This window comes from Capra hircus, chromosome 28 (genome assembly GCF_001704415.2).
Source record: "Capra hircus breed San Clemente chromosome 28, ASM170441v1, whole genome shotgun sequence".
Taxonomy (NCBI): Eukaryota; Metazoa; Chordata; class Mammalia; order Artiodactyla; family Bovidae; genus Capra; species Capra hircus.
Window position 1 is genome coordinate 18,884,913 of NC_030835.1, and position 15,553 is coordinate 18,900,465.

Here is a 15,553-nt window from a genome sequence, read left to right on the forward strand (position 1 = left end):
CTGCTCATGCTGGGAATGGAGAGATTCGAACCAGGGGTTCTGCTGCTGATGGCGCTGGGTATGTCCTGCTTCTGCTCCCACTTCCCCACCTCCCCATCTGTCCTCCCCGGGCATCCACCCCTCGCTCCTGCAGGCCTGTAGCAATGCCCGGGTGCCCTCGGCCACTCCTCCTGTCCTGGCCAGGGCATAGGGCTCTCCCCAGGACCCCTCCACTCTGGTCCACATTAAACTGGAGGCTCCTAGCCCACCCTGGTGCCCCCATTGTCTTCCTTGGCACTTGAAAATGACACCTGCAGGTTTGTACATTGCTTCTCCAGGGGCTAGAATGAGGGGTGCACTTGGTCCCCCTCCCCGGGGCACTCAATGAACCAGACCCCCAACTCCCATGCCCACCCTCTGGATCAGAAGAGGGTGGGGAGGGCTGGCTGGGGATTCCAGGGACCCTGGAGGGAAAGCAGGGGGCACGAACTCCCTGGGCATCCCTGTGTCAGGCACCGTGCTTCTGTGTCACTCTAACCCCCTTGGCTGCCAGGCAGAGACCCCACAGGCAGGGCAGGAGTGGGACTTGCTCCAGGCCACAGACACTGACCCAGAAGGTCTCACTCCTCATCAGCCACTCTCTTTAATTCCCACAACCCTCTCCTCTCCCAGGAGGCCAACTGCTAAGGGAGCAGCCAGTTGCTGAAGGCAGCTTACAGGAGGGGCCCAGGGACAGGACTCCGACCCAGCTAGAAGCCCCCTCCCTGCCCCTTAAAAGCAAGCTGGGGAGAGAAGAAACAGAAAGCCTGTGTTTAAGCTGGAGCCAGCAGTCTAAACATAAGCGTCTGTTTATGATTTCAGAAACAAAACAAAAACACAGTTTGCTGAATCAGTTTGCAGGGCAAATGACATGGCGGGGGATTCTTTACCTTCGTTAGGAACGCAAACTGCTTTTAAGTCTTTTGGAAACCATTTAAAACCATGTAAGCGTGCTTATTAAGCAAATCATGCAAATCAGCTTACAAACCAAGAGTAATCCCGCATGATTCTTATCTGGTGTTTAAGCAGGTGCTGCAGGGCCCTAGCTGGGTCCAGACGGTAGTTTATTCTTGGTTCTCATCTGTAATGTATTTGAAAATAACACTAGGGCTTTCCTTGAAAAAGTTCAATGATTCAGATGTTCTGGTCCATTCTTCCCTAATTATGTCCCCCAACTGCTTCCAAAAAGCATTTGTTTACTGTTTCGTTGCATCAACAAACTGGGCAGAAGGGCCTTTACTGGTCCCACCTGGAGTGAAGAGCATTTTCACAGCCCTCCCAGACTAGATGTGTGTGGCAGGCTATGCTCTTGCTTGCTACATGACCTTGAGCAAGCAGGTTCCCCTCTGGGTCTGCTGTTCCTCACGTTGTCCAGACACACTGACAGCTCAGGCAGGGTGTAAGATCACACGTGGGCTCCTGTGGGGGAGAGGACCGGATGTAGAAGCACCTTACCAACACTTCGGGTACAGCAGCAGCATCGGAAAGGGGCCCAACTTCCAGGTGGATGCCTGTCCTGCCCCAGATCCCACAGGCAGCTAGGGAATCCTGCTGCGCAGCAAGTCAGGGTGTGGAGCAGGAGAGCACTGTCAGCTCCTTTTAGAGACACAGAAGGGGGGCTGCGGTGATTTGTCAGGAACACATGAGATGCTCAATAGCACCCGTCACTCAAGAAACACTCACACAGATGCTACCGTGAGTGGTACCACAGGAACCACAAAGACACCACCGACTGCAGCAGCCTGTGCTGCTCTGCTCTTACCTCTGCCCCGAGACACTGCTGCTCGCGACCAAGCCCCTCATCAGTATGCCCTCCCTGGAAAACCTCTTCATGAAGCTGCAAGCCTGCCCGTCCGGCCAAGGAGAGAGTGCACCTTGCCAGAGAGAACGCCACCCAATGCCCTGATAGGGGAATCTGAGGCAGGAGGGACAAAGGCCTGCTCCTGCATCAGCAGAAGATGGACAGAGGGACCCAGGTAACCCTAAGGGAGTGGGGTCGTCTCACATGGCCACAGCCTCCGCCCCCGCCCAGTACTTCCTTTCCCAGGGAATTGGGGACAGGAGATTGCTTTTGTCACTTAGAGCATGCAATCTCCTGAATTTCACCCAAAACTCTTGTGAGAAAACTTAAGCCAAGAGACAATGATATAACCTCCCCATGTGACCAGAGTTCATGCCAATTGGCAGTCAAACTAGTGGAAATGCCACCCAGGGATCCAAGAGAACCCACGCCCAGCCACCACCTGTAGGGGGTGCCTTTCAGGAGAATTCTACACAGCCACCAGTACACAAGCTCTAAGCAGCTGCTTCTCAGTGGAGGGCAAGATTCCCAAAGACTGGCCTACACTGACTTCTTCAGTCAAGAGTAACATGAGCAAAATAAGGACCATGTAGGGTGTTACAGCTATTGCATCTAATTGGGAGGCCCATGATTTTTATACCCCAGAGAATCTGTCCTTGTTTGGAAAGGTTAAAAATACCCTTTTATGATATGATAGTGTTATAACAGGGGTTCATTCCTTTTTAGTGGGGCAACTTTGCAAAAATTTACAACCTAATATTCTTTGAAAAATTCTATTTGTCTCTGCAATCAAGAAGTTGGGGAACCACAGAAGAAACACATAAAGGAGCCCCCACCCACTTCTGGGGAGTCCCAGTTTTTGTATTTGTTTTGAAAGCCGGACGCAAACACTGGATCCTCTCCTGAGCTAAGTATATAAACACCATTCCACACACAGCTTCAAGCATCTGAAGCCCATGGGGATCTTCAGTGAAGAAGAAGAAAGACAGGCACCATGAGCTAGGGCCTGGGAAGACACCCACACAGCCTTAGGAAAGGTGGCTTCTGTGGGTCTCCAGGCCCTGGGTTAGTGAGTGGTACCAGTGCAGATGCTCAGATAAATCTGGAGAGGAAGGGGAAAGAAAGCGCTCTGCAGGGAGTCAGCACACTGGTCCCTGCACGACTTGGGCTGTCATCGCCCTTCCAGCTGCAGACCCCTCCTCTGCTAAGTGAAGAGGTGCCCGAGCGCCCTTTAGGTGTCATATTCCCATGGTGAATGAATTTCCAGCAGCGAGTGACATATTCCAGTAGTATGAAAATACTCAGCAAAGGTTCATTCACTCATTCTTTCCAAAAACATAGAGTTTACCTGCTAGAGTGTACCTGCTAGTTGCCAGGTCCTGGGACATTCAGAAAAGCTCAAGCACAGTCCCCAGCCCCAAGTAGCCTCTAGGCCACAGACAGGGCACGGAGTCACCAGCATGGGTTTGAGGGAATCTTGGTGTCCTGAATCCCAGATCCCTTAGGGATATGACGTGAGCCTTGAGTAAATTACAGAACCTCTCTTGGTCTCATAAAACAGAGATCGTAATCCCAGCCTCATCTGTTTTGGGAGGCTCTGGTGAAATAATGAATTCAGTGCCCCAACAAGATCTATGAAAACCACCCACAGGCATTCAGTAAATGAAACTCCCCTTTTCCTGAGAAACACCAAATGCCTTGTGAATTATCAACTCATCAAATATTTACTGACCACATTCCGTGTACCAGGCCATCACAGACCCTGAGATACAGAGTCCCCAACCTCCGGGATCTAATGCCTGATGAGCTGAGGTGGAGCTGATTTAATAATAATAGAAATAAAGTGCACAGTGAGTGCAAGGTGCTTGAGGCATCCTGAAACCATTCCCCCCACACCTCGTCCATGAAAAAACTGTCTTCTGTGAAACCAGTCCCTGGTGCCCAAAAGGTTGGGGATTGCAGCTTTAAGGATCTGACAAGTTAGAGGAGGTTTAGACAAGCTTTTGGACAATAGTGTGAAAGTGTTTTTGAGAAATGGGCACAGAGGTACAGACTGTTCTCCATATAATACTTCCAACCTGCCTGTACTTTTGAAATTTTTGTAATGAAACGCTGGAGGTAATGTGGGCACAACATCTTGAGAAGTCAGAATCCTTTCTCTACATATCTTACGGGTACTTAGATGGCAGGGGTGAGCAGACCTGAATCAAACTGAACTTGAACCATCAGGAGCAGTGGGCTAGAGAAAGGAGGAAAAACAAAGGGAAGAGCAGAAGGAAAATCTGGAGGTATCACTGGATCTAGGTGCCTGAGCCTCTTTTGTGAAATAAGGAACAGGCCGACCTCCTTGGGCTGTCGTAGAACTACAGGAGGTGATGACATACTTGGAAGAGGCTGCACTGGCTCTCCTGTTGACTCTCCCCGCTCCCTTTCTCCAGAGGCTGACCCACCCTGCGGACCATGCCACTGGCGCCCCCTGCAAGCAAAGGAAGGGACTGATGGGAGCTCAGAGGACAGGAGAGGACAGCAAGGCAAAGTATTTGCCCCTCTTCCATCAGTCCCATGTTCAACGATGCTGCTCTGGCTGTGGTTACCCCCTCAACTCAGTTTCTGCTGGATGGTCCCGAGTCCCCTGCAGCAGGGGCAGGAAACACAGTGCTGTCCCTTTGCTCCCTTAGGTCTAGGGACAGTTACAGCTTCCCCCTGTAACTAGTTCCTCAGCACCTCACCATGGTTCCCTTAACCCTGCCCACACCTCTGCAAATGGTCCTTTCATTAAACTCTCTTCACCGTCGGATCTCAAGTTTGTTGCCAGAATCCTAACCATTACAGGGCAATAGCTACATAGTGTGAGTGATTTTTATACATAAATTACGATTGAGCATATGTTCTGATTTCCCCCTCCCAACCCACAGTCCTCAAAATATCATTTGAAGTATTTATTTGTTAAATTCTATGCCAGTGCTCGAGTTAGAAGGGGTCAGAAATGGTGAGAAATCCCTGAAAGACAGAGGTTGACAGAACTGGATGGGCAGGGGAGGTGACAGCCCACAAGTCGTGCAGGTGAAAGCCTCTGAGAGAGGAGGAACCAGCTTTGAGGAAGCCTGAACACCCATCAGGACATAGGCTGGAGCATTCCAGCGCAGTGGCTGGAGAATTTGGCTCTCCTTGTGCCCCCTGAGGAGCCCAGGTCAGGTCAGGGTAGTGTGTCGGCAGGTAGTAGCAGTGAGAGGGGCACTCGGGGCAGCAGCCCAGGGCTGATACCCACCCTTGTCCAGAAGGACAGCCACCAGTACACGCTGTCACCAACACAACTCATCCCTGCCCAGCAGTCAGTCGTCTGGGATATGCTAAAGAGTCACAGGTCTCACAAACAGGATAACCTCAAATCTCAGGACAAAGATGAGTGCTCAACCAAACTCAGCAACCACTGTGGAAAACCAGCAACATGAAAAACAAACCCCAAACTCAACAAAGAGAAAAACTCACATCCAATAAAACAGAGCTAACAGAATAAACCTTCACATACGGATAACTAATGTCTTCAGGGGATCCCAGGTGGTGCAGTGATCAAGAGTCTGCCTGCCAATGCAGGAGATGTGGGTTCCATCCTTGTGTTGGGAAGATCCCCTGGAGTAAAAAGTGGCAACCCACTCTAGTATTCTTGCCTGGAAAAAAAAATTCCATGGTCAGAGGAGCCTGATGGGCTACAGTCTATGGGGTCACACAGTCAGACACAACTGAGCATCCACACCATGCTAATGTCTTCGAGGAGACAAGGCGTCTCATGCTTTTAGGCTTCCCCTAAGAAATGAACTGAAAATCTTTAAAAGTAAAAATGTGACCTGGGAGGGTGGCAGTAGGAAGTGAAGTGAAGTGAAATGAAAGTCGTTCAGTCGTGTCCAACTCTTTGCGACCCCATGGACTATGCAGTCCATGGAATTCTCCAGGCCAGAATACTGGAGTAGGTAGCCTTTCCCTTCTCCAGGGGATCTTCCCAACCCAGGGATCAAACCCAGGTCTCCCACATTGCAGGCAGATTCTTTACCTGCTGAGCCACAAGATGGTAGGAAACATACCCATTACACACCTATTAGAATGACTGAAGTTACAAAGATTGACAATTCCAGGGTTGGTAAGGGCGTAGAGGCACTGGAACTCCCACATGCTGCTGGTGGGGATGAAACCATCTGGAAAATAGTTTGGCAGCTTCTCAAAAAGGTAAACATACATATACCACATCATTCATTCTCTCCCTAAGTATTTATCCAAGAGAAACGAAGACATATGTCCATACAAAGACCTCCACATGCTCATAATAGCTTTACCTGTACTAGCTAAAATTTGGAAATGACCCAAATACCCGGCAACAATTTGGATTAACCAACTGAAGGTATAGCCATATGGTGGAATACCATGCAGCTGTAAAAAGAATGACCAATTGACATATATTAAACATAGATGATTTCAAAATAATCATGCTTAGTGAACGAAGCCAGATAACAAAGAGTACAAGTTGATGATTCCATTTATATAAAACCCTGGAAAAGGCAAACAAATCTATGATTTCAAAAAGCAGATCAAAGTGTGCCTGGTGAGAGGGATGGGGAAAGGGGAAAGGAGGAATAACAAATGGTCCTGAGCAAACTTTTGGAGATGATGGATATTGTTCATTAACTTGAGGATCATTTCACAGGTGTGTATATATATCAACACTTAAAAAATTATATACTTTGTGGTTTAGTGTATGTCAATTATACCTCCATAAAGTTGTTTTTGAAAAACTTTATGGAAGTGTGAAAAAAAAAGACTGGAATATTTGTAAAAGAGTTTTAAAATGAACAATATTCTTCTCATCTATTTTGTGTATGCTAATTTATATAGGGGGTAGGGTACCTCAGGGAGAAGGCAATGGCAGCCCACTCCAGTACTCTTGCCTGGAAAATCCCATGGACGGAGGAGCTTGGTAGGCTGCAGTCCATGGGGTCGCTAAGAGTCAGACAGGACTGAGCGACTTCACTTTCACTTTTCACTTTCATGCTTTGGAGAAGGAAATGGCAACCCACTCCAGTGTTCTTGCCTGGAGAATCCCAGGGACGGGGGAGCCTGGTGGGCTGCCATCTATGGAGTCACACAGAGTTGAACACGACTGAAGTGACTTAGCAGTAGGGTACCTCAGAGTAAGAGATATAATTAGTAGTCACTTGACAAATCATAATAAACTTTTCAAAGCATATTTTCCAGAAAAGAGAGAGTTAATGACTCTAATATCCAGGCAATAGATCCTTTTGCAATTTAGGTGTTTTCCAATTCTCTGCTTATAAAAAAATATTACAGGAAGGCTTCCCTGGTGGCTCAGTGGTAAAGGATCTGCCTGTCATTGGAGGAGGCAGGGGTTCAATCCCTGATCCAAGAAGATCCCACCTGCCATGGCACAACAAAGCCTGTATCCCACAACTATTGAGCCCACGCTCTAGAGCCCAGGAGCTGCAAGTTCTGAGCCCCCATGCCTCAACTACTCAAGCCAAGAGCTCTACGGCCTCTGCTTTGCAACAAGAGAAGCCACTGCAATGAGAAGCCCGCACAGTGCAACTAGAGTAGCCCCCACTCGCTGCAGCTAGAGAAAAGCCCTTGCAACAGTGAAGACCCAGCAGAGCCAAAAATAAACGAATAAAATTATTTAAAAAAATTATAGGTGTACTCCCTTGATTGACAGCTAATGAAAAAAAATTTTTAATGTTTTACAGAGATATCATGACGTGATTTTTGGCATATTACTCAGAAGAGGTTCACAGAATCAAGCAGCATGACTATAGCAAAAATTCACCTCTATTACTTTACGTGATCACAAACTCTCAGTGTTCACATTTATAAGAATGAAAATAGCTTATTTGAAAGCAACAATTGAATAGAGAAACCTGCGAATGTAACCAAGAAAGATATGTAAGATATTCATAAATATTAAAATTGAGAAAGAAGATAGTCACACATGAGACTCTTTGTGACCCCATGGACTGCAGCCCACCAGGCTCATCCATCCATGGAATTCTCCAGGCAAGAATGCTGGCGTGGGTTGGCACTTCCTTCTCCAGGGGATCTTCCCAGCTCAGGGACTGAACCCCAGGTCCCCTGCACTGCAGGCAGATTCTTTACCATCTGAGCCCCTGGAGAAGGCCCACAGATGCAGAGGAGGCTTTTAAATATTTAAGAGAATATTACATATGATTTTACATTAAGAAATTTGAAATTCTTGACAGATGTCCATATGTTATTCTGGGGAAATGTTGATATTTTATCAAAATTGACCCAAGAAAAAGTAAAAGGCCAGAAAAGAGTAAGAAAGATTTAAAAAGTTAAAAATCCAGTCAAGATTTTTTTAGATTAGGATGGAAAGTCAGAAATGGTGGCTGGATGATGAGTGAATGCTATAGGCAATGGCAACCACATGTCTGTCGTATGGACCCATCAAATGACAAGGACTGCAGTTCAAGGAGTAGAGAATCTTGGCTACTCAATAAATTAACGTGAGCCAACTGGATACCCATTAAAAAAAATAAATTATATTCTGTCCCTCATGTCACTCACAAACTTTTATTCCAGGTCAATGAAAGAATGAAACATAAAGGACAGTATTGTACAGTGATCAAAGAAAACCAGAAATTAGATCAATAATCCTAGGTAGAGAAGGTCTGCTGACACAAGACACAAAATACAAAAATTTGGCAAAAGACACTCCAAAAGAATTACGAGACCAGATAAATGAGGAGAAAGAACTGGCTACAGATCTACCTACCTACAAATGAAGCAGATTATGTTAATATCTTACGCCTATTAATTTAAAAAAAAAAAGTAGAAAAAATAAGCAAACACATAAGAGAGCAAATCCAAATGGCCAACAAAGGAATAAAAAGATGTTCCATCTCATTCGTAATTGGGAAAATCATATTAAGATAAAAATAAAACAGCTTTCTCCCTTATCAGATGGGCAAAAATTAAGAAGACTGGTGACCTCAAATGCTAGGGTGGGAAAGGAGAGATGGGTGTTTTCATAAATTATTAGTGTCTAATTCAGCCCAGAAGATGGTCTCATTTAGTTCAAAGAAAGAACGAAAATTACTTTTGGATAGCATGGGCACTCTGTCATGTACGGCAGGTCAACGGGTGAGGTGGGCAGATGGTAAGGGAAAAAATACGCTAAGGGGAGGCACAAAATGAAACTCAAAAGCCCCTGTCACTGATAATCTATCAGAGTGACTCATAGGAAACAAGCCCTTCTTGTGGGTGTTGAGGGGAACCTCTTGAAAGGACACAAGGGTTTGAAAAGCATCGAGTCTGAGAACCACAAGACCTCATGGGAGGGTTTTCAAAGCAATCATTCTTTCCCTTCATCCCCCTCCCAACCCGCCCCAGCAAAGGCACGCTTCCAGAAGGACTGACATTTCTCTCCTATCACTGAAAATGTCAGAAGGGATTCCAGTACCCAGAGCTGGCACCAACATTCATCTCTAAAATGAGCGCAGGCTTGGAGTCAGATACTCTCTGGGCACACAGATGAGCGGGACAGAACAGGGAACCTAGAAATAAACTCATGCACTTATGATCAATTAGTCTTCAACAAGGAGGCAAAACTATCCAATGGAGAAAAGACAGGCTCTTCAATAACACTATGGAGGGTCCTCAAAAAACTAAAAATAGAGCTACCATATGATCCAGTAATTTCACCCCTGAATATATGTCCAGAAAAAGAACAAAGACACTAATTCAAACAAATGTACCCCAATGTTCATTGCAGCACTATTTACAATAGCCAATACGTGGAGGCAATCCAAGTGCTCATCAACAGACAACTGGATAGAGAAGATGCGGTCTGTGTGTGTGTATAAACTAACACACACACAATGGAATAGTACTCAACCATAAAAAGAATGAAATTCTGCCATTTGCAGAAACATAGATGGACCTAGAGAATATTATGCTTTGTGAAATAAATCAGATAAAGAAAGAAAAATAGAGTATGATGCCATTTATATGTAGACTCTAAAAAATTACAACAAACCAGTGAATATAACAAAAAAAAACAAAAGCTGACTCATGGACATAGAGAACAAACAAGTGTTACCAGTGGGGACAGGGAAGTGAGGAGGGGTAATACAAGGGTTGAAGAGTAAGAGGTACAAACTATTAGGTATAAAAAAGCTACAAACATATACTGTACAACACAGAGAATATAGCCAATATTTTACAAGAACTCTAAGTGAAGTATAAGCTTTAAAAATTATGAAAACTAATATAACATAGTTGCTTTACAGCAACTATACTTCAGCAAAAATTAATTTTAAAAATTATAAATCACTATACGTCTTAAGTGTATAATACCGTAGAGCAACTATATTTCAGTTTTGAAAATAAGTAAATAAACTATAAAATTAAACACATATGAAATTCTATTTTGAGCCACAAAACTATCAAGAACTTTAAAAAAAAATGTAATAGACCTGGATGGGAGGGGAGCTTGGGGGAGAAGGAAAACACGCGTATTCATGTATGGCTGAGCCCCTTTGATGTCCACCTGAAACTATCACAACACTGTTAACTGGCTATACTCCAAAATAAAATAAAGTTAAAAAAAAATGTAATAGCAGTGCTGGCCAGGCTGGAGAAACACTAAGCTCATTAACTGCTATTTGAGACCATCAGATAGGACACTTCTGGAGGACAAATGAAGTACATCTTGAAAAACCTTTATAATGGGCATTCCCTTTATTTAGAAAATAATCAGAGGTTGGCACCGCCACATGCAGATTTGGGGGTGATCCACCCAGATCACACTGAGCGCCTCAGGCCTGCCTTCCCCACCCCACCCTCCTCTATACGGAAGATGAGTAATCATTTCCTGCCCTTCCAGCCACAGTCCACAGGCCCAGTGGCCTTACACTCAAGATGGAAGGGCAGGGCGATGCAAAGAGAGAGAAAGGCAACTGATTCTGGCTGGAACTATAACATATGAAGTTGGAAACCGGGCTGGTGGCTTCCCTAGGCAGTGCCAGAGAAGGCTGCCTTCACCAGAAAGAAGGCCAAAGCAGCTGCCCAGAGAGACAAAGATGAGGGTGAGGGTGTGTCCCTCAGATCCTAGAGCGGCAGACACTGGGATTCGACTTGCAAGAGATTTATTTGTGGAAACCCCTGTGGAGGATGGAGGAAGAAGGCAGGAAGAGCCAAGAGAACCACAGTGCAGGTCTGACACCCACGAATAGAGAGGGGCAAGGAAGAGCCCCACATAGCAGGGCGGGTCTGAGGAACGCCCAGCCAGACCAGTGGGGAGGCTCCAGGCAAGGCTGCCATGGGCAGCAACAGTGCAGCTAGTGGCTCAGAGTCCTGCCGGGCTCGGTCATCTTCCGGGAGAACCCGAGTAGGGAGGGTGCTGTACAGGGAGTGCAGCCTTGGCACGAGCTGGATCGAAGCTGCAGCGGCTGGAGGTTGTGCCGACTGCTCTCACAGCTGGTCCTCCTGAGGGGGAACCAGAGCAGTGTACCCCGTGGATGCTGCAGAGGGCTTCTGGGGGTCCCTGGGCAGTTTTCCAGTTGCCAATCCAGGTCATCCCAAGAGCCTGCCGCATCTCTATCAAGGATCCCAGATTTTTGTACTGATCATATTTTTATAATCCCTTCATCCCAGGCAGAGAAGTTCAGGACCACCCCCTCACACTTACACACACACACATGGATATACACACCACTGCACTCATTCAGAAGCCACACAGAGCATCCTTGGACTCAGGGCACTGGGAAGTAACCCCAGGAGGCCTCCCTTCACCCAGGGTGGGGAGAAACCCAACCTTAGTGCAGTCGGGGCTCTGGATTCCATTCTGACCTTGAAAATTCCATTCCAGCTGACCTCGGAACCACAGCCCAGAGTTCTGATTGCCCCTAATCCTGGAAGAGCCTAGGGAGAAGCCTGGGTCTGCACTCTGCCTGACTCACTCTCCCTCCTGCCTCTTTACACATCCATTTCTCAACACAACTGTGTTTGAGCCTTTGAGGGGCCTAAAGGGACCGAGAAAAGTCTGCAGGGATGAGAAAAGGAAGTAGAAGCTGAGGACCACCCGGCTTTCACTCTGCTTCATAGCCCATGAAATTCAATTTTGCTCCATCTCCCTAAATATAACAGTCCTTCACACTTTAGTGTGAATTAGCCTGTTACATTACTTTCTTCAAGGAGGGGCTCCTCAGCACGTCAGCCCTGGGCATCCAGAATGAGATGGTCATACATGATTGGGGATGTGAAGGAAAGAGAATGATGTCCAGGAAAACCCACCTTCTCTGAGAGTCAGGTGCACAAAGGGCAGGTGCTCTTGGCTCACCCTGCCCTCCCACCCTACTCTGAGGAAACAGGGACCTCAGCTGGTACCAGTTCTGTAATACCTGCCCCACACTAAAGACATTGGCAGCCAAGCACACTTCACATTTAGCCATTTTTAATGCTCAAAAGATCTGTTAAAAAAAAAATCACAAATGAATCCTCACAACACCCCTGTGAGGTAGGTAGGCAAGTATTATTCTCCCATTTTACAGATGGGGAAACTGAGGCAGAGAGGTGATGTGACCGGCGAGTAATCCCAGCACAGCTGAAAGTCAGGGCCAACTATGAGAACACAAAGGATCCCTCCCAGTTCAGCCCTGATCTCTGACCCCTCATCTAGACCTTGTCTGCAGAGAAATTAACACTTTTTACTACATGCAAAAATAAAAACCAAAAACAACAAATCTAAAAAGGTAGTGAAAAGACATACAGTAGATTTGCAAAAGAATTCAGCCAAAATGGTCATAAATTTTCCAATACTAGGTAGATATGAACAACTTTGGCCTCATCCACCTTTTCAAAATACCACGACCAGTGATACATCATCTATTTTTCTGCCCAAGTGCTGGTGTCCGACCAAAAGAGGCCTGCCTGGCCCCAATGAGCCAGGCCAGGGGGACAGAGTCCACACCATTCAGCCCCTGCATTTTAGGGGGAGACCAGTCCCTGGAGGGAGAGCCACAGGCTCAGCTCAACAGCCGCCTGCCTCTCTGAGCAACCTTCCCACCATCCACACAGAGTTGGTCCCAGCAGCTGCCAACTCGGCAGGCCTTGGCCTCTTCTGTTCCCATCACAAGGCACCTTGAGGGTGCTCAGTGAGGATGGCCTGCAATCCACATGCCCCCTTGTGCCATCCCTGGCCCACTCTCACACACCCCACTGCTCACTCAGGGTCACCCAGGAGTCCCCACGGCTCCTGCCACACCAGGTGGGGGCTCAGACCACTGTTGGGGGGCCAGGCAGAGCAGGGAGGAGGTGCTTCCCCAAACCTCCCCCCCATGCTTCCAGGGAAAAGGAGCAGGCCTCTCCCACAGGGCGGCATGCACCTCTGGGAGCTCTTTCTTGCCGCCTCCAACTCCAAGAGGGATTCCCTTTTGTTTTCAGCTCCATGGAAACCTCTACAGTCCTGCCAGCCCAGGGGAGGGGAGCGGGCAAAGGCAGGAGGGGCAGAGGCCTCCACTGAACCCGCAGGGAATGTGGTTCTCTTTTCTCATGTCTTGAGGTTGAGACAAGGAATGAGAGGCAAGAACACTGCGGAAAACTGCCTTTAAGGTAACAAATCTAGCCAGAGCGAAGTCCACCTCCCAGGGCCCATCTCCCATCTCCCAGGGAGCCCAGGGCCACCAGGGCAACGCTCAGGCAGCAAAAGGGGAGAAGCCATGTGGGAGAGCTGCAGGGAAGGAACCAACACTGGCCAGGACTGCTCTAGGCCAGGGGCCATCAGAACTGCTCAGGGCAGAGGGGAGGACAGAAATGGCGAGAGGTTTGACTTGGCAACTTGGGGAGTGAGCGCCTTGGAGAGCTGATGCCACACCGGACCTTCCTGCAGGCCCTCCAGGAGCGGCCATTCACAAGGCATCACTGTGGCCAACTATCCTGTAACAACTCTTTCAAAAAGGGGATCCCCACCCACCCTGGTCTCTGGGAAGCCGAGGAGTCGTTTCTCAGGGCCACTGCCACCGAACAGCATCGGGTACCCCCAGACCACATGGGGAGGGAGGTGGCCTGTGGGAGGCAGTGATAACAGGGGCAGGGGGAGCGCATCCCACAGGAAGCCCCCTTCCTACAGGAAGTCCCCTGCTGCGGGGAGCTCGGGGCCACGGTTCTGCTCCTGCCACCGGCAGCGCAGCCTCGAGAAGGGCTGGTCCTCTGGTGTCTCAAGCTCGGGGAAGCCCAGCTGGTTGAGGATCTCGTAGACGCCGGCCTTTGCTGCCACCTGGGGAGGACAGGAGAGTTTGCTCGAGGGGAGGGAGGGTGTCATTCGGGTCCCGTGCCCTCCTCTGTCACACCCCTCACCGGGCTCCGCTTACACATGTGTGAGTCTGGGACCCAGCACTGCCTCCCACCAGCTCAGCAACCTGCACAAGTTTGGGTCTCGATTCCTATTAACTACTCCGAGCTTCCATTTCCTTGTGATGGCAGAGCACAGCGTGGAGGGCTGTGCTGCACAGAAAGCGCTCGGCAGGCAGTAAGGGCAGGTAGGAAGCGGAGAGCAGAGGGGGAGGCCAAGCACACCCCATGCCTTCAGCCCCGATGCTCCCACGGGCACACTCAGGAGCACAAGCCCAGCTGCTCCTGGTGTTACAGCTGGGCCTGCGGGGAGCGCTGGGGAAGCCAGCGTGGAAGCAGCAGCCAGCAAGAGCCCTTTTGCCATGAGTTCCAACTGTGGACCCGGCAGACCCACCAAGGGCCTCAGCTCAGGCAGGTTGACTGAGGCCTCCCTAGACACTCTCCATACAGCTGTAGGGCCCAGGCCCTGGCCTTAGACTCAAACCACTCAACAACCAGCCTTCTCCTCTCCCCACCATCCTGGGGATGGGGAGGATGTAGGCTCCACTCCAAACTAACATCCCCAGGCAACCTTCACCCCCTGCCCCTCTGCTCATCCCCTGAGGCTAGAACCTTGACATCTCCCATGACCCACCACCCAGCTTCAGCTGGGGAGGGGATCAAGCTCCTTCCCCCTATTTCAGCTCTCCCAGCAGAAGTGTCCTAGGTCCCCTACTACTGCCAAGAGGAAGCTGAGCCCAGGCCTCCTCAAGAGGGTGGCCCCACTGTGACCTTGGTGTGACCCACCCCCACATCAGGACTACCTGAAGGCCTGTCTTCGGCACAAATCCCCAGCAGCCACCCGTCCTGGCACCGGGCCCTGCAGTGGCCTCCCAGCCTCTGTCCCCTCGTAGCTCTGACCCCACCTGCACACCTCCTGGAGCCCCACACCCTTCCTACACCTGTCACTCCCGCCTTCCCGTCCACCCTGCCCACGGGAGCTAATTCCAGCCTGGAGTCCAGATGGCAACCACCAGGACAGGCCGGTGAGGTCAGCAGGAGCCAGCGTCCCAGTGGAGGGGTAATTACAGGCCACTCTGCCAAGCAGGAAGGGAGACCTTTCTCCTACCCCAGAGGAGCTGAGGTGGCCACTCTGCCTCTAAAACTAGCCAAGCCGGGAAGAGCCAAGCAGAGGGGAGGGAGGAGGTGGCAGGGGACATGTCTGTCCCAGGCCGGAAATGGTGGACTCTGGAGCCAACCAACTGCTCTAGCGCTGACTATGGACACGGCACTGAACCCCTCTGCGCCCAGACCCCTCCTCTAGAGCAGGAGCGGCCAGCGGCCACGGGAGGCAGGCCGGCTGACGCGAGCTGGGGCAGACGGCCG

General features: G+C 49.2%; 1 protein-coding gene across 5 annotated transcripts in view; it reads right to left on the reverse strand.

The window, feature by feature from the left end:
- The window catches only part of PALD1 (phosphatase domain containing, paladin 1), an 88,590-nt gene continuing 85,313 nt past the window's right edge, over nucleotides 12,277-15,553 (reverse strand). For all 5 annotated transcript variants that reach the window (XM_018042537.1, XM_018042536.1, XM_018042535.1 and 2 more), the window contains one exon: nucleotides 12,277-14,114. In XM_018042537.1, coding sequence (XP_017898026.1) covers nucleotides 13,962-14,114 — 153 coding nt within the window. In that variant the 3' untranslated portion in view covers nucleotides 12,277-13,961. The remainder of the gene's footprint in view (nucleotides 14,115-15,553) is intronic.